Raw genomic sequence first — 24,032 nt, 5'->3', positions numbered from 1 at the left:
CCCCTGCCCAGTGAACACTGGTGAGATCAATTCAGAACACTGTAACAAAAAACCTTTTATTGGGATTCAGGAATTATTTGGCAGCTCAATGTCTTAGTATGCAACATAAATAAAATAAATGAATTAAATAAAATACAAAAATAAGCTTAAAAATACTGTAAAACATTACAGTAGATGATGATCTTACAAGAGAAGTAAAAAAATAAATATCAGATAGGTAACAATACAGTATACTGAATGCATACATTAATAAAATGGACAAATTTCATTTACAGTAGTATATGCAGGTGCATCTCAAATTAGAATGCTGTGGAAGAGTTCATTTCAGCAATTAAACTCAAATTGTGAAACTTGTGTATTAATAAAACCCCCTTTATTACACCGGAGTCTTCCTTGTGTTGATAAGTGTGTTCAGTAAGAGGGTCTACAAGTTAACAAGCTCTCTAAAATCCTTCAGATTGGTCAGATTACAACTTCCTTCAGTTAATGTAATTCTTACTCATTCAACAATCTTCCATGATTGTGCTCTATGGTCCAGGTGAAATTCCAGGCTGGTGCCCCATAAAATAATAGGGCCAACACTACCAATATTTAGTTAAGCCCAAAGCCATTACAATAGTGGGGCTACTTAGTCACTACACAAGGGTTTCTTAATCAAACCTCAACAAAATGGGAGCAGATCCTTTGAGCACGGTTGAAGATTTTAGGCGATTTAATGACCAAGAATGTTCTGATAAACTACCAAGTTTTCCTTTGATTTCTCTGCATCAATCGGTCATCAGATGAGCAAAGTGTAGCCGAAATGACTCGAACCAGACAAATTAAAGTGTCGATCAGGGCTGTGTTTGAAACATGAGCCGAATTCCTAAGGAAGTCATAAAACATTCTGTGCCACAAGTGCCAAGCAGGATAACCAACCAACCAAAGCTTTCACAGAACAGCTTTCAACATTAACACCACTAGAACAATTATTGACAATTTCAATTCGGAGAAGAGATTTGTCAAATTTGTTGTTCATAATTGAAATGCAACGCTGGACATCACATGTAAACCCATGAGAGTTAAAGACTTCCATTGATTTTCCCCCACCTAACAGAACCAGACTGAAATTCATAAGGGGGAAGGGAACCTCTGGTCTCCACAGAAGTCTTTGTGTTAAGAGAATGGCAAATAAACTGTCTTTTGTACATATATATGGACCAGAATGAACTCAAAAAGACTTATAAATGAATCAGTCCATCGCTTAACTCCATATTCATTTATATGTAACCCACACCTTTGACTATCATGTTATAATCACTTATTGTGTATGTCTTTTAATAACTATGGGATAACTTAAGGATTCATAATCATGTTTGGTATGTTTGTGATGGAAACTGCTTGCTTTAAATAGGCCTGACAATCAAATATTTATCAAATGTATCATATTCGTGTTATAGGAATCATGTCCAAAATTATACCCTGCAAGAGCGGGAAAATTCGGACCACATGCTTGGTAAGATAACAGATGATTTGTGATACCCCCGAGCCAAGACTATATCTGATTGGTCAAGACAACTTTTGAGGTGTGGCCAACAGGCCAGTTTAAATACCCAGTACACCATAAAATATTGCTTTTAGTATCTAGCTATGCTTCCGCTACTAGTCATGTATGCTTTTAGTCTTCAGCTTTGCGTCTGCTACTAGCCATGCCTGCTTTTAGTTCTAGCCTTGCTTTGGCTATCAGTCATGCCAGCTTTTAGCTTTGCTTCTTAGCTTTAGCTTTTAGCCATGCTGTTTGTCATCACTGTTCTTTGAGCGCGGTTCCAGCGTGCTTCAGCCTGCACGCCTGCTGCTACTTAGCCACGATGAGAAGAAACACAACCTAGTCTCGTCAAACTTTTACTTCTTTTCTTTTCCAATTAAGAGTTTCGTGTTCTGAGTTAAGTTTTGTAACGTCGAGTTCAACTTCAGCCAGCTACACACAACTCTCTGCATCTTCAGCCAACGCCCAACACACCACGTGCCTTCTCAAGACGTCACTTCAAGGACTACTGAACTTCCAGCCAATCAGCGACAACTTTACACAGGCAATGTACCTTCAGACATTTGTGCTGGTGTATCTAATATAATTTTAACCTCATTGAGGAACTCAGTGCGAGGGTTAATTAAGTGATTGATGGTTGTTCATGTCTATGCAATTTAACATATTGCTGTAAACTTGGGATTCCATATTTCCATTCTCTTAAACTCATCCTTCCCTAACTTTCGATCTTCCTGCAACTTGTGTGAATGTGTGAGTGTGTGCGTTTATGTGTTAGATTAGTTTATATGTCTTAGATTTATCTAATAAAGCCTTATTCATATTGAAAAGAGAAGTATCTTGTGTTTTGTGCTTACAAGTTAATGTCTTAAACTGCCGATCTTGTTACTGTGCTAATTGATAGTGTTTTCACTATAGTTTGGATATTAATATCCAGCGCAGATTTTATGTTAAACGGCTCGTTCAGTGCATCGCAGGGCGTCTCAGTGATCAGCCGTGAAACAGTAATTCTGTTCAAATTCCCTTTAAAATCTTAAATGATTCCCTTTGAGCTAGATTGACCTGTTTCCTTTACATATTTATGGTGGAGAATGCGGGCAGTTTAATCTAAACTGTGAGCATAAACCAAGTTATTTAATCTTTTATTTTGCTGCGGATGAAAGATGAGAAGCTAGCGAGATGTGTGTGTGTGTGTGTGAGACCCGTGACGTAAGCAGCGCGCGCCCACTTGAATGAATGAAAGCAGATGGGACTGTAACTCAAGTCCACCTCTCCATTGTTAACAGCAGTAAGTGAACTTAAAAGTAAACATCTGAGATCGTACAATAAGGTAGAAATTGAGCGTGTTCCTCATTTTTGTAATGCCTTGCTTATAGCTTGATTTGGTTTCACTGCGTGTTCCAGTGCCTCTCAAAAGCTATCTCAGTCACCGTTCGCTGAACGGAGCTACACTGCTGTGATTCAAAGGGAAATAAATCGGTGAATAAAAAATAGTTTTGAGCGTGTTCCTCAATCTATGTATCAAAGCATCAGTATTCATAGTTTGATTACCAGTGCGTGTTCCACTGCCGAATCAAATTTGATACTTAACTCCCCTAAGTTAAACATTAGAGAATAATGTTTGCCTGTTTGTATGCGGTCACAAAGTGAATGCAATCTCGCGGAACACTGCGTGTGTCGAGAGTAATTCGAATGGGAGTGTTTTAAAAGCTTGATCAAGTAAGTTTTAACTGTGTACCAACAGGGAAGGAAACTTTGTGTTTGTGTCCAGAAAAACTGGCACGGAGATTCATATCGCTATCACTGTGTTCCCTTAACTACAGCAGGAAGCTGCTATTTGAAATTAAGATAAATTTAACTCCATACGAACTGAGAGTTTAAGTGCCACATCGCAAAACCAACTAAAAGCGGTGTTGTTAGGTGTACAGTATTGAAATGAGCTGACATTTCATGTTACATGTTTAACTGTACGTCCAATGCAACGATTCATGTGCTAAGGTTAATTAACTCGAGTGTGTTTTGGTTGCCACAGTGACGACCGTGACACGGAAGCCTTAACGTACTTCCGGAGCAACTTTGCACTGCGAACACGCAGCGCATCGACACTAATGTAAACAAACTCCACGGTGTTGCTAAGCTAACGAAACTGTTGCATTAACATTGAAGTCTATTCTAAAGCCACTAGCCTCAAAGGTTAGCAGTTAGCATTACCATCCAGTGGATGAATAGTGTGTGTTTGGGCAACGCTGACGTGATTTAACCCTTTAAACATCTTAACTAACACTTGTTAGTCTCTTTCTCTTTTATTGCTCTTTTCTCACTATACCACTTATTTTCATTTTACTAGAAAGGGAAATACAGACTCACAATTAGTAATTGTCAAATTGAAATTTAATTGAAACATTAAATTTATTTTGAATCATTTAAAATTTCCCTCTCAGATCATTTCATATGATCCTTTATTTCTAGTATTCTCTTTTGGGCCTAATTATTTTAGGAATTAATAAGCCTTATTAAACTTTGAAAGTTTAAGTAAACTTATTCTACCTAATCTATTTATTACCCATCTGAATATATGCTATTCAGACCTTTACTTATTTGTTTGCGTTTAACCCCTCTTCCTGTTTTGGTTATACACTTAACCACTATTGTTTTACATATTTTGCATAGTTTGCCCATTTATTATTTTTTTTAAACTTTACTTTTTCTTACCATTTCTTTACTTAGTGTATCCTAGCTTGGGAACGACACACCTGAGCCCTAAAAGGAGACATTGTTATGCCTCACTACAAGTTCAAATAAATTAGAAAGACAACTCTCTTTCACTTAAAGTTTATTTTGTTTAATTTAGTTGTGCAGCAACTAAAACAACGCTCTCCTTGTAGTTGAGATAACTGCTACTGAGACTTACCATCAATTCTAAGTGAATTAAATACACAATCGTGTGTCAAAGACGACGAATCATCCTTATGAATTTGATTGTAATCATCCTCTCCCCTGTTTTTCCTAACCTCCCTACATTTGGAAATGCAATCCAAGTTTTAGCATCTCATCCAACATTGAGATAAATTTAATAGAGATATGTGTTGAAAATCTGTTGACTTCGCAGCCTCCCTGATGAGCGGTCCAACTGTAAGGTGTACGGTGTCAATCCTGTCAGACTAAGAAAATAAATATCAGCATTTATTATTGTATTCTTTTGTCCAGAACAAGAAATATAATAATATTGTTTACCTTTTTTATAACATTTAATTGGGAAAAATTAATTTTCCTAATTTGAAAAACATAAATTTTTGCTTGTCATTGAATTTGTTTTTCACCTCTTTCTCTCTTTTCCTCTTCCTCATTAGAGGGACAAAGTCTTCGCATCTCTAGTCTACTTAGACACCCTGAGACCAACACCGTCATCACCACACTTCACTAGTGGTTCATAATCACTGATACAACACTTAGTTGTCCCGCAACACATAGGCTTTTACTCCACACAGATCTGTGTCAGTCTCTCTTCTCTCTAGCATGCCAACATGCCGCAGACTGCAGACTCCATTGCCCATGGGGATGATGTGAACACTTTGCTGAGAGGCATGACAGACAGCCTCACTCCAAAGACATTTGAACTGTTATTATTTTTAATAATAATCCTAATCCTGAGAAGATTCCTGACACAAGATTCAAGCCAGAACAACAACCATGAGGAGCTAGTCAAGATCACCAGCTCACTAAGCTATGCCTTCACAACCCAGCTGAAACTGAGCGACAAGCACATCACCCACCTTCAAGAGGAGCTGAGACGTGCTCAACATCGCATAGACAAGCTGGAAGTGAAAATTCAAGATCAACTCAAAGCACCCAGCGAGAGGGAGCAGGAAACAATGGAACATGTTATGCTCCAAGCAGCCCTGGCAGCAGCTCAGCTCGACCAGCAACATACAACGGCTGCTCAGAAAGACCTGGTAAACAGACTCCAGTATGCCGAACAGCTACTAGAGAAAGCCAAGCTAGACATCAGAAACAAGAATTCTGAAATCAGTGCTTTGAAAGACCACCTTGAAATGTACAGAACTGAAACGGACAATCTGACCCAACAACTAGACGATACCAACGATGAGCTCTACATGGTCAGAAAAGAACTCCAATGTGATTACAAGCAGAAACAAGAGCCAAGAAAAGAGAAACCTCTCCTAGTCTCATCACTGCTGAGCAGAACAGAGTCCCACGTCCAAGAACTGGCATATGATGAAAGGAGCGAAGGGCCACAACCTAAAACCTCACCTGCCTTCGCCACACAACCCTTTCCTGCCAACGAAAGAAAATCTCCCGTCCAAGACCTTGGAGCTGCACTCGGGATGACCATCAAAGACCTTAACAAACTGTCTAAAAACATCAGCAGGTTCAACCCGAACTCCACAGAGGGCCACGACATCCAGGCTTACCTGCAAGACATTGAATTTCATCTGGAAATGAGACATCATGTGACTGACAGAGACTGGTTATACCTCCTTAGAGCCACATCCAGTCCCGAGGTACGAAACTTTCTAGATCGACAGCCCAGTCAAACCAAGTCAAACTACCAGCGACTTCGTGAGGTCCTGATTAAAGAGTTTACAGACCCAGAGTCTGAACATGGACTGTTGACCGCCTTGGAAACCAAACAAGGTCGACAAGAGACTCCACAAGCTTACTACAACCGACTCCGACAAGCCTACTTTGGTGCACACAACCAACCTGACCTTGAAGAGGATGTGAACTTCAAAAGCCTCTTTCTAAGAAATCTGCACCCTGGAGTCAGTCACCATCTAGGTGTCATGGCCTGTCCACGCTCCATGAACATCCAACAGTTGCGTGACCTAACACAGAAGGCCTATAACAAGCAGAAGATGGCCTCAAAGAAAGGTAACAGAACCTCCACACTCTTGAACTCTGTCAACAAAGACTCAAGCCTTGCACTGGACGACACCCAGTGGCATCACAACGCCAGAGGCTTCCATCAAGAGCACAGAGAGCGTGATGCCCATATCCACGACCGTTTTCAGCCCAACTGCTGGAAAAATCCATGGGACCAGCCACGCCTCTCAAGAAACCAAAACGATAACATCTGGAAACCTAACCAGATATCCAAAGGTAATCACCTGACTCATCCAAGAACAACTCGTGTGGGTAAGCGACAACAAAACCCACCTCAGCACCACTCAGACATGCACAGTGCTGAGTATGCACAAGAACATGACAGCTTACCATCAGAAGACATGGAACAAGTCATGAAACAACTGAGAGAGTTCCTTCAAGACAATTCACATGCATATGACCACAAAGTTGAGTCGTGCTCGCTGTGACCAGCGACAGAACGGAAGGCCGGTGATCACCTGGTGCACCACATCAGAGATGACAAGCACCTGTTCAACAACGACCCAGAACGAAACAAGTCTTTTACGGCCAACCGTTGATGAAAAATCTGAGGTACCAAAGGACATCACCTCAGTCACTAACAAACTGTCAAATGAACTCCAACTCCAAGAACCACATTCCCTGTCTGTGCAACAGCAACCACCAGAGCACAGAAGGTCAGAAAGTCTGCTACAGCAAGAAGGCACCACAAGAAGAAGGGAACATAGGAGACAAAGTTTCGCAACCCAGGTTCACATAGCCATGCCAAACTGCCTCCGACTGTCTGCTAAAGAACTTCCTGCCTTGCTGGACTTACCCCCATTAGACCATGGACACGCCCTCATCCAAGCCAAGGATGCAGAGAGCCAGTCTTCAGTGACATACTAGAAAAGGGGGGAGACAACACAGGCTTGAACAGATCTGACCACACATGCACTACACCAGTAACACACACAACATTACCTACATTACCCTACACCCAGAGGTAACCACATCTACTGATAACACATTCAACAAACGTATTCTTCCCACAGGTAGAATATCCAACTTTTAGCGTAACAAAGTTACACATACCCACCATGAAGAAACGTGCAGCCATCCTAACAATAGGTAGAACACCTGACACTAAGTTAAGGTTAATGACACACTAGCTGCACCTGACATCCTAGCTCAATAGTAGTTGTAACCCATGCTAGGAAAACCCATAGCAGCTTTTTTTTGTTTTGTTCTTCTTTTACCTATCCTTCTCCTTCCCCTCTTTCCTGAGTAGGTGAAACACCTAGACACCCTGCAAGGGTCAAAGGTCTGATATTAGGATTGACTCTGAAAACCTAATATCCACCAGCCAGAGAGCTCCATGCAAGATAGGTCAATTAATTTAATTGAAAATGAGATTACTAGAAAACTAACGGTAAATGTGTAAAGTAAGACAACCTAGAAGAACCAAACAAAGTTATCCACAAATTTGATTGATGAATCAAAATAAAACAACGATTTCCAAAACGATCTAAACTATCCTCAATGTGCTAAACTACATTGACTAATTGAACTTAACCACGTGTACCTAAATATCCTGATGCCTGCACCAGTACAGTAACTGTCATGGAGGTGTTGTCTTGTTGTTTGCTGTGTTTGAAAGTGAAAGTGAAAGTGAAGTGACATTCAGCCAAGTATGGTGACCCATACTCAGAATTTGTGCTCTGCAATTCACACATCCGAAATGCACACACACAGAGCAGTGAACACACACACACTGTGAGCACACAGCCGGAGCAGTGGGCAGCCATTTATGCTGCGGCGCCCGGGGAGCAGTTGGGGGTTCGGTGCCTTGCTCAAGGGCACCTAAGTCGTGGATTGAACCTAAGTTGTTTGTCTGCTTCTTCTGCCTTTGTTTCTCCAGCGATCAACGATGTCTTCAGCTAAAACACCTCGCCGATCGTAAGGGGGATATGTAGCCGAAATGACTCGAACCAGACAAATTAAAGAGTCGATCAGGGCTGTGTTTGAAACATGAGCCGAATTCCTAAGGAAGTCATAAAACATTCTGTGCCACAAGTCCCAAGCAAGATAACCAACCAACCAAAGCTTTCACAGAACAGCTTTCAACATGAACACCACTAGAACAATTATTGACAATTTCAATTTGGAGAAGAGATTTGTCAAATTTGTTGTTCATAATTGAAATGCAACGCTGGACATCACATGTAAACCCATGAGAGTTAAAGACTTCCATTGACTTTCCCCCACCTAACAGAACCAGACTGAAATTCCTAAGGGGGAAGGGAACCTCTGGTCTCCACAGAAGTCTTTGTGTTAAGAGAATGGCAAATAAACTGTCTTTTGTACATATATATGGACCAGAATGAACTCAAAAAGACTTATAAATGAATCAGTCCATCGCTTAACTCCATATTCATTTATATGTAACCCACACCTTTGACTATCATGTTATAATCACTCATTGTGTATGTCTTTTAATAACTATGGGATAACTTAAGGATTCATGTTTGGTATGTTTGTGATGGAAACTGCTTGCTTTAAATAGGCCTGACAATCAAATATTTATCAAATGTATCATATTCGTATTATAGGAATCATGTCCAAAATTATACCCTGCAAGAGCGGGAAAATTCGGACCACATGCTTGGTAAGATAACAGATGATTTGTGATACCCCCGAGCCAAGACTATATCTGATTGGTCAAGACAACTTTTGAGGTGTGGCCAACAGGCCAGTTTAAATACCCAGTACACCATAAAATATTGCTTTAGTATCTAGCTATGCTTCCGCTACTAGTCATGTATGCTTTTAGTCTTCAGCTTTGCGTCTGCTACTAGCCATGCCTGCTTTTAGTTCTAGCCTTGCTTTGGCTATCAGTCATGCCAGCTTTTAGCTTTGCTTCTTAGCTTTAGCTTTTAGCCATGCTGTTTGTCATCACTGTTCTTTGAGCGCGGTTCCAGCATACTTCAGCCTGCACACCTGCTGCTACTTAGCCACGATGAGAAGAAACACAACCTAGTCTCGTCAAACTTTTACTTCTTTTCTTTTCCAATTGAGAGTTTCTTGTTCTGAGTTAAGTTTTGTAACAGTTCAACTTCAGCCAGCTACACACAACTCTCTGCATCTTCAGCCAACGCCCAACACACCACGTGCCTTCTCAAGACGTCACTTCAAGGACTACTGAACTTCCAGCCAATCAGCGACAACTTTACACAGGCAATGTACCTTCAGACATTTGTGCTGGTGTATCTAATATAATTTTAACCTCATTAAGGAACTCAGTGCAAGGGTTAATTAAGTGATTGATGGTTGTTCATGTCTATGCAATTTAACATTGCTGTAAACTTGGGATTCCATATTTCCATTCTCTTAAACTCATCCTTCCCTAACTTTCGATCTTCCTGCAACTTGTGTGAATGCATGCGTTTATGTGTTAGATTAGTTTATAGGTCTTAGATTTATCTAATAAAGCCTTATTCATATTGAATAGAGAAGTATCTTGTGTTTTGTGCTTACAAGTTAATGTCTTAAACTGCCAATCTTGTTACTGTGCTAATTGATAGTGTTTTCACTATAGCTTGGATATTAATATCCAGCGCAGATTTTATATTAAACGGCTCGTTCAGTGCATCGCAGGGCGTCTCAGTGATCAGCCGTGAAACAGTAATTTTGTTCAAATTCCCCTTTAAAATCTTAAATGATTCCCTTTGAGCTAAATTGACCTGTTTCCTTTACAAAAGTAAAAAGCACACTACTACAAAACACTTCTTTACATTGCTCAGGGGCACACCTTAGTTCTGTTATGGCATTAACTGGAACTATATTCACAAACAAAAATAGATCTATAAGGATTTCTCAGCAGCAGGACTGAATGGGAGACTGACACGGTCAAAGAGACATTCCTGTGCAATCAAGAAACTCCACAAAAATATTTTAATTCAAAGCTTTATTAGGCTTACACCAAGCAAGCTATTGAGGTCGGTTCATTCTGGTGTCAAGAGGAATGCCACTTCAGAGTCCACTCATCTGCTCAGTCAAGTGGTTACCTAGGAGACCCGTAGACTGAGGATAATGCAGGAGAAGACCGTAACTTACGGGCACCAAAGCCTGAAGCCTTAGGATATGGAGGCATGAAAGGGTTTTTCACAGTTGGAAACCCAGACTTGTTGGGTAGTTGACCGTAGAACGGTGGGTACATTGGATAACCTGGATACTGGTGTTCAGGCTGGTATGGGGCAGTTGTGGTCGTTGCAGGAGTGGTCACTTCTACTGGGCTGTGGAAGCCAGTCATGTAAGGAGGCAGCTTTGGGTACCAGGGATATTGTGGTGGTTGTGCTGCTGGGGGAGTAGCTGGGTCACCTTTAGGGTAAAAGGGATCAAATATTGGCATGGGATACTTGGGAGGGTACATGGGTTGCTGGAAAGGATATCGAAAAGGAGCAGCTGTAGGTGGCACAGTGGGAGGCAGGGTAGCAGGTACACCAGGATATGGAGGATACCGCCAGGGTCCTCCAAGAGGGAAATGGCCAAACATCTGTTGCATGTCAGTTGGGTCACGGAGCGGTGTGGTTGGGGCTGAAGATGGAGTTATAGTGGGCTGTGTCAGAGGACAGGCGAGAGTCACTTCCCGGTCACCGTACATCAAAGGGAGTCTCCTTTCATTATCCTGAGGAAGACAAGTCAACCAGTAAACTGTAGAAAAAAAAAAAAAAAAACACAATTCCACACATTCTTTGAACTTCAAGTTGGTCATTCTTACAGTTATTTCCCAACAGCTTCCTGTGAATGGTGCAGTGACAACTAGACCAGCAGTAGTGTCCAACATGAATGAGCATTGGGTGTATTTCAGAAGCAGAGGCTGCCATGATCCATCAACTGAAAGCAGAAAACCAGAGTCAAGCTAAAAAAAGGCATCAACTCCGATTAAATGCAAAGAATTAGGGGACTTGCCTTTAACTTTAACATCATCTGCCCGGACACAAAATTTGACGATCATGCCAGAGGAGAAGCAGGACACGGTAGGGAGAGGAGGATTCACAGGGCAAGACACTTGCACTGGATTGCCCATTATAATGAGCGGCAGAATATATCTTGCACCCTGTTAGATGGAGAAATTAAGTCTTCAAAAGAAACAAGCTTACAAAGTTATGTCACATGGAACAGAGACCGAGCTCTTTCCACCTTTCACACTAACCTGTTGTCTGACATGACAACCCTGGTATGGAGCAACAAGAGAGACATCCCTGCGTGCCCGCTTCAGTGAGAAGCCACAGCTAGCTGGCATCTCAGACAAAGGCACTGGTGACTCCTCTCCTGATGGTTGAGAAATTAAGTTCATGGGTGGGGGAGAAAAAAAAATATATATAAAACCCTCACCTCGGTCAACCAGGAAGTGTGGCATTCGCTGTCCTGGAATGTGCAAGATCATTGAATCATTGCTACATTGCACAGAAGAACCCAGACGGTGCAATTTAGTGCTAGTAGGGTGAAACCACGCTTTAAAAAGGAAAACAACTTAAGTTAGATAGTTCCCTCTTCCAAAGAATAATAAGAGATCTCATTTTAAGTTTAGTATCTCAAGTTACTTTCTTGATTTGACTGGTGCCCTTCGTACTCCGCTAACCTCAATGCAGAGGTTTTCACATTATTATAAGATACTGAACCTTGACCACCAATTAAAAGTCTGCCAAAATGGACAGGGGTTTCAGAGACTGCTCCATAAACAGTACTAGCATCCAAAAAGGACACAGGATCAGCCCTTAAAGAACAACTCAGTGACATCACAGCCACTATGAAAAGTAAGACACCCTTTGCCCACGGCATGGTAAATTCTCAAACAACTGCCAAGAAATTCACAGTTATTACAAAACCCTCAACTCTACAGCTTGGTTAACTTACTAAGACGTACTGCGCTATTTGTACTCACTTTTGAATAATTTGTGATTATTGGATGACCAATCAAATCTGTTCATCAATCAGCTTGTTGTTTTCAGCTGTCCTTCATTATGCTGAGGGTAAAGACAGGCCCTGCATCCCAATGTTCATACTACCCATCCTAAGTAGTGTTTGAGATTAGAATATGTGGCTGTGTTCAAAATGGCATACTTGCTTACCGCCCAGTACACAGTGTATTCTGCTTACAATTTTTGTTAAAGAGTAGTGTATGAAACAGTATACACAATAAGCAACAAATGCTTCAGAGTAGTGTGCTAAAGTGTTGTCACATGACCAGTGTTGGGAAGTTTATTTTGGAAATGTTATAGGTTACAGATTAAAAGTTCCCCTTTTTAAAATGCAATAGTAGTTTAACTTTTTTAATTACTTTTTTAATGTAACTGATTACTTTTGATTACTTTTTGATGACTTTTCTAAATTTCTAATGTTAACCATTTTCAAACATTTACACTAGGGCTGCTCAGATCACGATCGGCCATCGTTAATGCGCATCTCATCAGTAAAGCCAGTTCTCTAATCAGCGGTAAATTCCCTCAGGTGCGTGATTTCACAAAGAGTAGCTGTTACTACACGCACGTCCTGATTTTGCTGAGTTAGATGTGTTCCTGGGTCAACATATTTCGTTGACCCTGGAACAACATTTTACTCCAAAAATATATTCTTAACCATATAACCCAACACATAAACCTAACCTTAACCATGAGTAATCCCTAAAATCAGGGAAAATGATAGATGAATGACACTGATGTACAAGCACCAAACAGTGATTTTAAGCGTAAACTTCACAAAATCTATAAACTGGTTCTTCAAATCTGATTGGTTAATCACAATGTTGTTCCAGGGACAACAAAGATGTTGTCCCAGGAACATGTCTCACTTGGTAAAATCAGGTTCTGCGTTACTACACAGAGCCGTTGTTAACTGAGAAGCTGCGCAAATAAACGCTGAAATGAACCTGGATTTGCGCATCTTCTCAGTTAACAATAAACATAGTAGGTCATCTGGTATTTGATGCATACAGAAAATTTGCACATTATGCACAGCATACATAGGCTACTGGATACCCGAGAAATAGTAAGAGTAGTATGAAAGTATGGCATTTTGAACACAGCAAGTGTGTCCCAAAGCATAATATGTTGAAAAAAGTATGGTAAAAGTCCCTGCATACTATTTCAGGTCAATTTTTGAAGTGTGGATCCTTGCACACTGTGGGTGCTTCTCAGTTTTTATTTGTGCACCCTCACTTCCATTCCTCATGTCTTAGCTCCACTCCTTGCCAGGATTGGACAGGAGGAACTGAATGAAGTGAAATTATAGTAGTGATGAACGACCCATTTTTAACAAATCTTTAATGTGACCTGGAACGAACGAGTCGTCTCTGGGAGTGATTCATTCAGTCATGCATGCAACATACTATGGGTTCTGTGCTGAAATTAGTTCACCTCTTTTGAGTCTTCTGGTTTTTTAAGTCGTTCGTTCATCACGTGACAGCCCCATATCATTAGGTGCGTTCGACTTGAATCATGGCTACAGACGGCGATCAACGAGAGCAGCCACTTGCAGTCGGGGGCAGAGATGAAATTTAAGCCGTCAAGCCGGACACTTTCTGCTCCCCGTTAGTGATACTCACACTGTGTTTGCATACTTTATCACAGATTAAGTGAATTAAATGCAATATTTGTCAAATACACAGACATTTCAGAAACATTTCCATGAGCCACAGAAACACTTTTTATATACTGCTTAATACAGCGCCATCTTTTCAAGAATAAAGTTCAACATATTAATCATATACTATTTAAATACTAATAAAGTGGGGTTATATATGCGTTTATCAGTGTTATATGATAAACGCGACTCAATACAACAATGTGACTACATTAAAAAATCTTTTATCGTTCTAAAAACCGATTTTTTTTTGCCATTATTAGAACTGAAACAAACTTGATGGTTGTCATGTGGTGAATCTGAACAATCATGAAACAGCTGTGTCGTCATCAGTGCTCCTGCAGTTGCTCTCGAGAAACTGCGGTGGCTGAGTCAGCCAGCTGCTCTCAAAAGGCTCTTGTGGTACTTTGATGCCCCACGTGAAAGTCATGTAGCATCGGCGCTGTCTCAAGTTGGACAAAATTTCTAACCAGCATGCTAACTCCCCAATCTCATTGACACAGTGCATCATTTGGGTCAGAAGAAAAGAAAGTAGCTGTTCAACATTGACAAACCAAGAGGGATAATCATCCAGTTTACATCAAGGGGTATTCGTGATTCTCTGTGAAAAGTGGCAAAAAAATCTGAGTACCTGAAAAGTCAGAAAAAAAGATCTTTCGAAGATGGATAGAGCATGTCGTCTCAAGCTCCGGCCAGTAGTATATGAAGCTTGTCTACAAGGGAAATCAGTTTATTTTGTTGGTGGAACTGTTTTTGCTGTTGCTGGGAATTTAATTAATCTAACATAATGGCTAAGGTTGGCAATTTATTATTTTTGCAACCTTTAGCTGGATAACTTTGTTTTGTTGATATGAGCCATCCTGGGATCTGTGAATTTGTTTGTTTATTTATTTGATTCCAGACTAACTGGAAGCCTCCTTTGTCTTCAGTGGTGGAATGTAACGAAGTATTTGTACTTCGTTACTGTACTTAAGTAAATTTTTACGTATCTATACTTTACTTAAGTAAAACAAAAATAATGCATACTTATACTTTTACTCAAGTAGATTTTTCAGCAATTATCTGTACTTTGTACTCCACTACATTATTAAAATGCGTGTCGTTACATCCTTCCGAATCTTGCATAAAAAAATTTTTGGTCGACTGACATTTTGGCGTTGCTGGCCAATGCACGTTGAAACAGATCGGAGATCTGATTGGTCAAAGAACTCACGCGCTCAGCGCGCGTTTTGAAACAACACAAGCAGAACTGATGTAAATCGAAGAAAAGGACACGGTGGACACCAAATATCAAACATGGACGAAGAGCCAACAACGTCGACTGAGCTTGAGCCTGTGCCCTGCAGCTCTGATTCTGAGAGACATCCCTGGCCTTATTTAAGCAAGTTATTTGAATTTAAAGGTTTAAAGAATGACTCCTGGCCTTTTCAATGTGTCAAGTGCCTACCTCAACGCAAGAACTGTTGGCGTTTAAAAACTCCCCTTCAAATTTGAAGAAACATATAGAGGTAAGACATGCAATGCTAGTTATTAATATTTAAGTTACAAATTTGCTATGACATGGTGCTATGACTGTTATAGAAAAACGGATGTCAACATAACAAAAATATCACACCAGTATAATATTTGTTTGACGTAAGTTAGTGGTACCCTAACAGGGCAACTTCTTTAGCTGGTTATTAGCACAGCAGGGACGATAGCTTGCTAGTACGTTACATTTTTGGAGATGAGCAAACTACTGCTATATCTGTACATTCGTAGTTGGCTAAAATAGCTGTTTGTTTTGACTCGATGAAAAAATTTTCAACTTTTTATACGGCGTCGGCCCCTAGCTTCTTTACAATTCAACATTGGGTATGTAATTGACATTCACAAGTAAGCATGCAGGCAAAACTATATCTTGGTTTGATTCGATTGTGAACAATTTTGCACTATGACAGTTGTTTTTCATCAATATCATGACATTTTTTAGAATTTGCAAACATATCTATATATATATATATATATATATATATATATATATATATATATATACACACACAGTACAGGCCAAAAGTTTGGACACATTACTATTTTTAATGTTTCTGACAGAAGTTTCTTCTGCTCATCAATCGTAACATCTGTCTTTATATTGACTTCATTGTTTTTCACATAGGTTCTGTTTTTTTTGTCCTGTTAATGTCAGGTTGATCAGAGTTCTGAATAGCAATATTGCTTGCATGTTTTAAGAGAAGCACTCACCCTTGTCAAATTTTGTTTGGTGCTTATTTTTTTCTCATTCTAATGTGTTCTACATTATTAGCCTAATGCTTTTGGATTTTCTGTAATCAATGGAGTATAAGCCTCAAATGCAGTTTTAGCTACGTTTTCCCCATGCAGGCCAAGGTAAAGGACTAAAGCAACTGTTGGTGAGCAGAATAAACTGGTCATACAAATTTGATTAAAGTGTTCAGAATAACACTCACCTGTGTACTTTTGAGTTTTTTTTACTGCTCTTAATAGTATAGTAAAAATAAAATAAATTGTATGTCATAATTGGCTTAGCTTAATTATTATTTAATGAGTAATAAGTAAATAACCAGATTTTTACAGTGTCAGTATTGCACAACAACTCTTTCCAGTACACAATAGATATTGTTTGTGATTGTTACAATTGAACAGCCCAGACATTGAGACAACTGATTGTACTTTTACTTAAAAAAATACTTTAAAGTAAATTTAAAAGTATGTACTTATGACTTTTACTTAAGTAAGATGTTGATGTAGTAATTATACTTTTACTTAAGTATATATTTTGCAGGGTAGTTGTACTTTTACTTAAGTACTAAACTTAAGTACTTCCTCCACCACTGTTTGTCTTCGCCAACAAAGTATTTCGACTTTTGCTTTCGAATTAAGATTTGGTCAGTTTTTTGTTTTTTCCTTCGAATCCTGACTCGCCTTTATAACGGTCTAAACACGTTTGCTTCTTATGTTCGTTCTTACAAACACGGTTCTTTTTTGTGGATTGCGTTTCACCTTTCTCTGTCTGTAGTTACACTAAATTCCAGGGGGTTTAGAGATCATATTAAATGGAAAGTTTTATTTTTATTTTTATCAACAGAAGACTGATTTTTTTTTTCAAGAATCTCATTCGATTGCTGATGATGTGCATTTTTGGAGAACACAGTGGGTAAACGACATCTGGTGTGCACATGGAAATGAGCATTCTGCTGGTTATGTTACTTTAAAGAACAGATTTACCGGTAGTTTTGCATACAGAACATGTTGGGTCAGGTCATTTTGTGTGTCAAATTATCAAAGTTTACGGCACTGTATTGTCAATTGCAAATGTTTATGGTCATAATTCCAAAAATGAAAATGACTATTTACTTGAAACTTTAGAAGAATATATTCTTAAAGGTCACACTTCCCAAATCTAACTTTGGTCATAGGGGGTGATTTTATGTGATTTGTGATTTATGGATTTGTGCATGATGCGGGCACGTCTGTCTCCCGCACGTGTAGAGTTGTTACAGTCAGTTCAAGACAGGGCACCTAGTGCATGTAGGCTTGTGTCTCAGAATGTTGGGTCTGATGGCGGCAGCATCTCCTGTAGTTCAGTTGGGCCTGCTCCACATGCAACTGTTTTAGTGGTTGGCCAAGAGCCAAAACATTTAACCACTTTGACGCGAACGATCACACAGGTGTGATAAGTTTTGGCTGGTCCCTGAAGTGTACGATCACACCAGTGTGTGATTTGAACTTTCAGTGCGTCATGTCATCAACTGCTAACTTTAAATCCACTTTCGCGCTTTGACTGATGCAGAGCCAGATCGGACACGCTGAGCGCTTGTCATATTAACACATACAGTATATTCAGTATTTTCAAACATTTAATTCTTATTTAAAGTTTCAGAAATTTAAATACACATGAGTACTAGCAAAAACATACATTTACAGTTTGTAAAATATAGCTGATGTCTGCTGAAATGGCTATAATGATCCTTACAAATATAATCTGACGACATATTTTTATTGATATCATATACAGATTTTGTAGGTAACTAAAGTTTACTCTGCTCTTCTCCCAGTTTACCGCGGACTTACTTTTATGTGTTTTCGGGAGGCGATGATGAATTTGCGTGTTGTAAATCCCACAGCATGGGTTCAGCGCAAACTAACATGGCAGCGCCCATCACCTGGTGCAGATAAATTAACAAGGTCGATATAAAAGTTTTTAAACTACCAAATATATTTACTTACACATAATTCAGAATCGGAATATTAGATATTTCATAATATAGTGAGCATATTTTGGGAACATTTTGAATAAACCAGGAAAAACTAAATAAAAGCGATCCATGTGTCATACAGATCTATTGTGGCTGTGTTGTGTCACATGACAAGCATGACGCATCTCCATGGAAACAATAAGGTGATACATTCTAAAATAACGGTCGTCTAAAAAAACTCATGCCGGGGTCTCAGCTAGAATATTTTAAACTCACATGCTAAAGGGTTAATCTCATTGTCATCCGCTTTGCAGAATTACGGTGACACACAAGGGCTTTTATGCTCTAAGCCTGTGGATGAGACCACAGCTCCTTTAAATAGGAGTCCAGCTGGGGATGTTGTGTTGTCGCAAGACAATCACTACGGATCACCTTATGGGTTGGGGGGTGGTCCATCAAGGATGTCCAGTCTGTGAGGTCTGGACAGAGGAGCACAGTGGCTGGCACATAAATCGTTTGGTGATACTAGCATTCTTTCTGGCTCTCAAACAGTTTTCACCTCAGCTGAGGGGTTGTCACATTGTCAGGATAGACAACATGACGGTTGTTTCGTACTTCAATCGCCAAGAAGGATTACATTCCCAGCCCCCTGTACAGGCTGGTGAGGCTTGTCCTTCTTTGGGCTCAGACAAAGTTTCTGTCGATCAGAGCAGTCCATGTCCCAGGTCGTCTGAACTCAGGAGCAGACTTGCTATCGAGAAAGAGTCTGGAAGATGGAGAATGGAGATTGCACTCCCAGGTAGTGGATCTTTAATGGCGGAGGTTCGGCTAGGGAGAAGTGGGGACTTGTTTGCGTTTGAGCATGATTACGCACAGCCCACTCTGGTTTACCCTGTCTCCCCCATCACCTCTAAGTATACAGTAGATGATCTGGCCCACAAATGACCCAGGTCCAATCTTTATGCTTTTCCACCTGTCCGGTTGCTCCCAGTAATTCTGGTAAATCTGAGTATGCTAATGTGTTCAGGTCTCTCAGGCCGAGATCACAGACACTATTATAAATTCTAGAGCTCCCTCCATGAGACGCTTATATGATTTCAAGTGGAGACTTTTTGCCTCTTGGTGTAGACAATGCTCTCCACTCTAGATCCAGTCTATTCCCCCATCAGTTTAATACTGGAATTTCTTCAAAGTCATTTTTCTGAGGGAGTTTCCCCCAATAGTCTTAAGGTGTACAGTATGTAGCAGCCATATCTGCGGAGCATGCACTCATGGGAGGTGTTTCAGTCGGTCGTCACCCCTTAGTCTCCCGTTTTATGCAAGGTTCAAGACAGCTAACGCCTTTCCACCCAGCACGAGTTCCTTCTTGGGACTTATTGATTGTTTAGGAAGGCCTGACAGGCCATCCTTTTGAGACATTGGAATCTGTGTTAGAGAAACTGTTGACCCTCAAGACGGTTCTCTGGTGGCTTTATTCTCCCTTAAGAGAGTAGGGGATCTGTAGGCTGTCTCTATCAGTCCTTCATGTATGGACTTTGCCACAGGGCTGGTTAAAGTCTTTTTGTGACCTAGACCTGATTATGTTACTATGGTCGCTTAGAATCCATTTAGTTTACAGAAGGTGGTCTTAGAGGACTTCTTCCCTGCTAATGTGGGGTCAGATAGCCAGAGTCTCTGCCCATTAAGGGCTCTTCTATGTCGACTGTACAGCTCAGTGGCATTGATCTGATCAGTTGTTTCTGTGGTTTGGTGGTAAGAGCAGAGGTTCTGCCGTCACCAAACAGTGTATGTCACACTAAATTGTGGAGGCTATCTCTCTGGCCTATAAGGCACGTGGCTTGACTTCGCCTCTAGGGGTGCATGCTCATTCTACAAGAGCAGTGGCTTCTTCTCAGGCTTTCTTCAAAGGGTCCTCATTGGAAGATGTTTGTGCTGCGGCAGGATGGTCCTCTCCTAGCATCTTCTTAAAGTTCTACAGTTTCGATGTTAGGTTGGTTCCTGGCTCCCGGGTCTTATCTGCTAGAGCAGATGGTTTCCTTGGTCTTCCAGCTAAAGGTACATCCGGCATTATGGTATAGCGTCCCAAAAGCAATGACGTCATCGCAGCATCGAAGTGAACCTATCAGACGGAATATCAGTCCAGCTGCTGCATTCTTAATGTCATCTCAGCTGCATGCTTCTGTAGGCAATCTCCCGTTCCATCCTTCCCTCACTCGTGAACAAGACCCCAAGATACTTAAACTCCTCCACTTGAGGCAGGAACTCTCCATCAACCTGAAGTGGGCAAGCCACCCTTTTCCGACTGAGGACCATGGCCTCGGATTTGGAGGTGCTGATTCTCATCCCAGCCACTTCACACTCGGCTGCAAACCGTCCCAGTGCATGCTGAAGGTCCTGGCTTGATGAGGCCAACACGTCAACATCATCCGCAAAGAGCAGAGACGAAATCGTGTTGTCACCAAACCTGACCCCCTCCGGCCCCTGGCTGCGCCTAGAAATTCTGTCCATAAAAATCATGAACAGAACCGGCGACAAAGGGCAGCCCTGCTGGAGTCCAACACGCACCGGGAACAAGTCTGACTTACTGCTGGCAATACGAACCAAGCTCCTGCTCCGGTCGTACAGGGACCGGATAGCCCTTAGCAAAGGGCCCCGGACCCCATACTCCCGGAGCACCCTCCACAGGCCGCCGCGAGGGACACAGTCGAATGCCTTCTCCAAATCCACAAAGCACATGTGAACTGGTTGGGCAAACTCCCATGAACCCTCCAGCACCCTGTAGAGGGTATAGAGCTGGTCCAGTGTTCCACGGCCTGGACGAAAACCACACTGTTCCACCTGAATCCGAGGTTCTACTATCGGCCGGATTCTCCTCTCCAGTACCCTGGCATAGACTTTCCCAGGGAGGCTGAGAAGTGTGATCCCCCTGTAGTTGGAACACACCCTCCGGTCCCCCTTCTTAAAAAGAGGGACCACCACCCCGGTCTGCCATCCCAGAGGCACCGTCCCCGACTGCCACGCGATGCTGCAGAGGCATGTCAGCCAAGACAGCCCCACAACATCCAGAGACTTGAGGTACTCAGGGCGGATCTCATCCACCCCCGGTGCCTTGCCACCGAGGAGTTTCTTGACTACCTCTGTGACTTTAGCTTGGGTGATGGACGAGTCCACATCTGAGCCCTCAGCCTCTGCTTCCTCAATGGAAGACGTGACAGCGGGATTGAGGAGATCCTCGAAGTATTCCTTCCACCGTCCAACGACATCCCCAGTTGAGGTCAACAGCTCCCCACCTCTACTGTAAACAGCGTTGGTAGGGCACTGCTTCCCTCTCCTGAAGCGCCGGACGGTTTGCCAGAATATCTTCGAGGCTGACCGATAGTCCTTCTCCATGGCCTCACCGAACTCCTCCCAGGCCCGAGTTTTTGCCTCCACAACCACCCGGGCTGTCCACTTGGCCTGCCGGTAACTGTCAGCTGCCTCAGGAGTCCCACAAGCCAACCAGGCCCGATAGGACTCCTTCTTCAGCTTGACGGCATCCGGTGTCCACCACCGGGTTCGGGGATTGCCGCCTCGACAGGCACCGGAAACCTTACGGCCACAGCTCCGAGCGGCCACCTCGACAATGGAGGTGGAGAACATGGTCCACTCGGACTCAATGTCTCCAGCCTCCCTCGGGATCCGATCGAAGCTCTGCCGGAGGTGGGAGTTGAAGATCTCTCTGACAGGAGACTCGGCCAAACGTTCCCAGCAGACCCTCACAGTACGTTTGGGTCTGCCGAGTCTGTCCAGCTTCCTCCCCCGCCATCGGATCCAACTCACCACCAGGTGGTGATCGGTTGACAGCTCCGCCCCTCTCTTCACCCAAGTGTCCAAGACATACGGCCGGAGGTCGGATGAAACGACCACAAAGTCGATCAGTGCCACGTGTACTGATGGACACCCTTATGCTTGAACATGGTGTTCGTTATGGACAAGCTGTAACTAGCACAGAAGTCCAATAACTGAACACCGCTCGGGTTCAGATCAGGGGGGCCGTTCCTCCCAATCACGCCCCTCCAGGTGTCACTGTCGTTGCCCAGGTGGGCGTTGAAGTCCCCCAGTAAAACGACGGAGTCCCTAGTCGCAGCACAATTTAATTTAAATTGTGATTTGTGTGATTTTAAATAATGAAAGAAGGATTGTGAAAATGAACTGAACAATGTGAAGTATGTCCAGATGTAAAATGTGACAGGGTCACTGACAAGTCGGATTACGGTGACAGCAAAATGGAGTCTACAGTTTTAGATTCAATTCAATTCAATTCAAGTTTATTTGTATAGCGCTTTTTACAATATAAATCGTTACAAAGCAACTTTACAGAAAATTATGTTTCTACAATATTTAGTAATAGCTTATAGTCGACAGGTTAGTCGACTACACCAAGTCGTAGTCAGCCAGATGATGAACATTATTAATATTATTAATAATTAATAATTATTATATGATGCAGTCACACTTGTAGCAATATTTGTTAGTTCTGTTGTTGATTCAGGGTTAGCATCATCTGGGGTCCTCTGAGGGTCAGCATCATCTCTTCTCAGGTGTTCTGGATCCAGACTGGAGCTTTTGTAAATCCTAGTTACCACGGGATGTAAATCCCATGGCAAAACATAGAAAAAAAATAGACACATCATTAGCATAGCTGCTGTTCCAACAAAGTAAAATTAATTAGTTTAACCCAAGCTAAAGAATAAGAATGCACATTTGATCAGATACAACTATACTCACAATTTAAGACACATTATTCAAATGCTTGGCAAAAGAGATGCGTTTTTAATCTAGATTTAAACAGAGAGAGTGTGTCTGAACCCCGAACATTATCAGGAAGGCTATTCCAGAGTTTGGGAGCCAAATGTGAAAAAGCTCTACCTCCTTTAGTGGACTTTGCTATTCTAGGAACTACCAAAAGATTGTAGCGTGGTAGAAGGCTAGTTAGGTATGCAGGAGCTAAACCATTTAGGGCCTTATAGGTAAGTAATGATAATTTGTAACTGATACGGAACTTAATAGGTAGCCAGTGCAGATACTGTAAAATTGGGGTAATATGATCATATTTTCTTGACCTGGTAAGGACTCTAGCGGCTGCATTTTGGACTACCTGTAGCTTGTTTATTGAAGAAGCAGGACAACCACCTAGAAGTGCATTACAATAGTCCAGTCTAGAAGTCATGAATGCATGAACTAGCTTTTCTGCATCAGAAACAGACAACATGTTTCGTAGCTTGGCAATGTTTCTAAGATGGAAGAATGCAGTTTTTGTAACATGGGAAATATGATTTTCAAAAGACAAGTAAATATAACACCCAGATTTTTGACTGTAGAAGAAGTAACAGTACATCCGTCTAGTTGCAGATTGTAATCTACAAGATTCTGTGTAGTGTTTTTTGGTCCAATAATTAATATCTCTGTCTTATCCGAATTTAATTGGAGAAAATTATTGCTCATCCAATCTTTTACATTTTTAACACACTCTGATAATTTAGAGGTTTCATCTGGTCTCGTTGAGATATATAGCTGAGTATCATCAGCATAACAGTGGAAGCTAATTCCGTATTTTCTAATAATGTTACCAAGGGGCAACATGTATATTGAAAATAGAAGGGGACCTAGGACAGATCCTTGTGGCACTCCATATTTTACTGATGATAAATGAGATGACTCCCCATTTAAGTAAACAATGGTAGCGATCGGACAGGTAGGATCTAAACCATCTTAGAGCCTGCCCTTGAATATCTGTATAGTTTTGTAAT

General features: G+C 41.4%; 2 protein-coding genes across 5 annotated transcripts in view; one reads left to right on the top strand and one right to left on the bottom strand.

Annotated features, from left to right (window-relative positions):
* LOC132119424 (DNA-binding protein inhibitor ID-1-like) overlaps positions 1–24,032 on the top strand; it is a 300,095-nt gene that overhangs the window by 262,417 nt on the left and 13,646 nt on the right. The gene's annotated exons all lie outside the window — the stretch shown is intronic.
* The window catches only part of LOC132119423 (uncharacterized), a 233,911-nt gene continuing 220,216 nt past the window's right edge, over positions 10,338–24,032 (bottom strand). Inside the window, exons 1-6 of one of the 4 annotated variants that reach the window (XM_059529359.1) lie at positions 11,992–12,314; positions 11,783–11,902; positions 11,601–11,719; positions 11,357–11,504; positions 11,166–11,281; positions 10,338–11,072 (exon numbers count right to left, since the gene is read on the bottom strand). In XM_059529359.1, the coding sequence (XP_059385342.1) occupies positions 10,449–11,072; positions 11,166–11,281; positions 11,357–11,504; positions 11,601–11,719; positions 11,783–11,902; positions 11,992–12,229 (1,365 nt within the window). In that variant the 5' untranslated portion in view covers positions 12,230–12,314 and the 3' untranslated portion in view covers positions 10,338–10,448. Of the gene's footprint in view, positions 11,073–11,165; positions 11,282–11,356; positions 11,505–11,600; positions 11,720–11,782; positions 11,903–11,991; positions 12,315–24,032 lie in introns of those variants that run through there. The other 3 variants (XM_059529362.1, XM_059529361.1, XM_059529360.1) reach the window with 3 other exon arrangements.

Source organism: Carassius carassius, chromosome 38 (assembly GCF_963082965.1).
Source record: "Carassius carassius chromosome 38, fCarCar2.1, whole genome shotgun sequence".
NCBI lineage: Eukaryota > Metazoa > Chordata > Actinopteri > Cypriniformes > Cyprinidae > Carassius > Carassius carassius.
The sequence above is the reverse complement of the archived record's forward strand: the minus strand, read 5'-3'. Positions and strand labels throughout refer to the sequence as shown.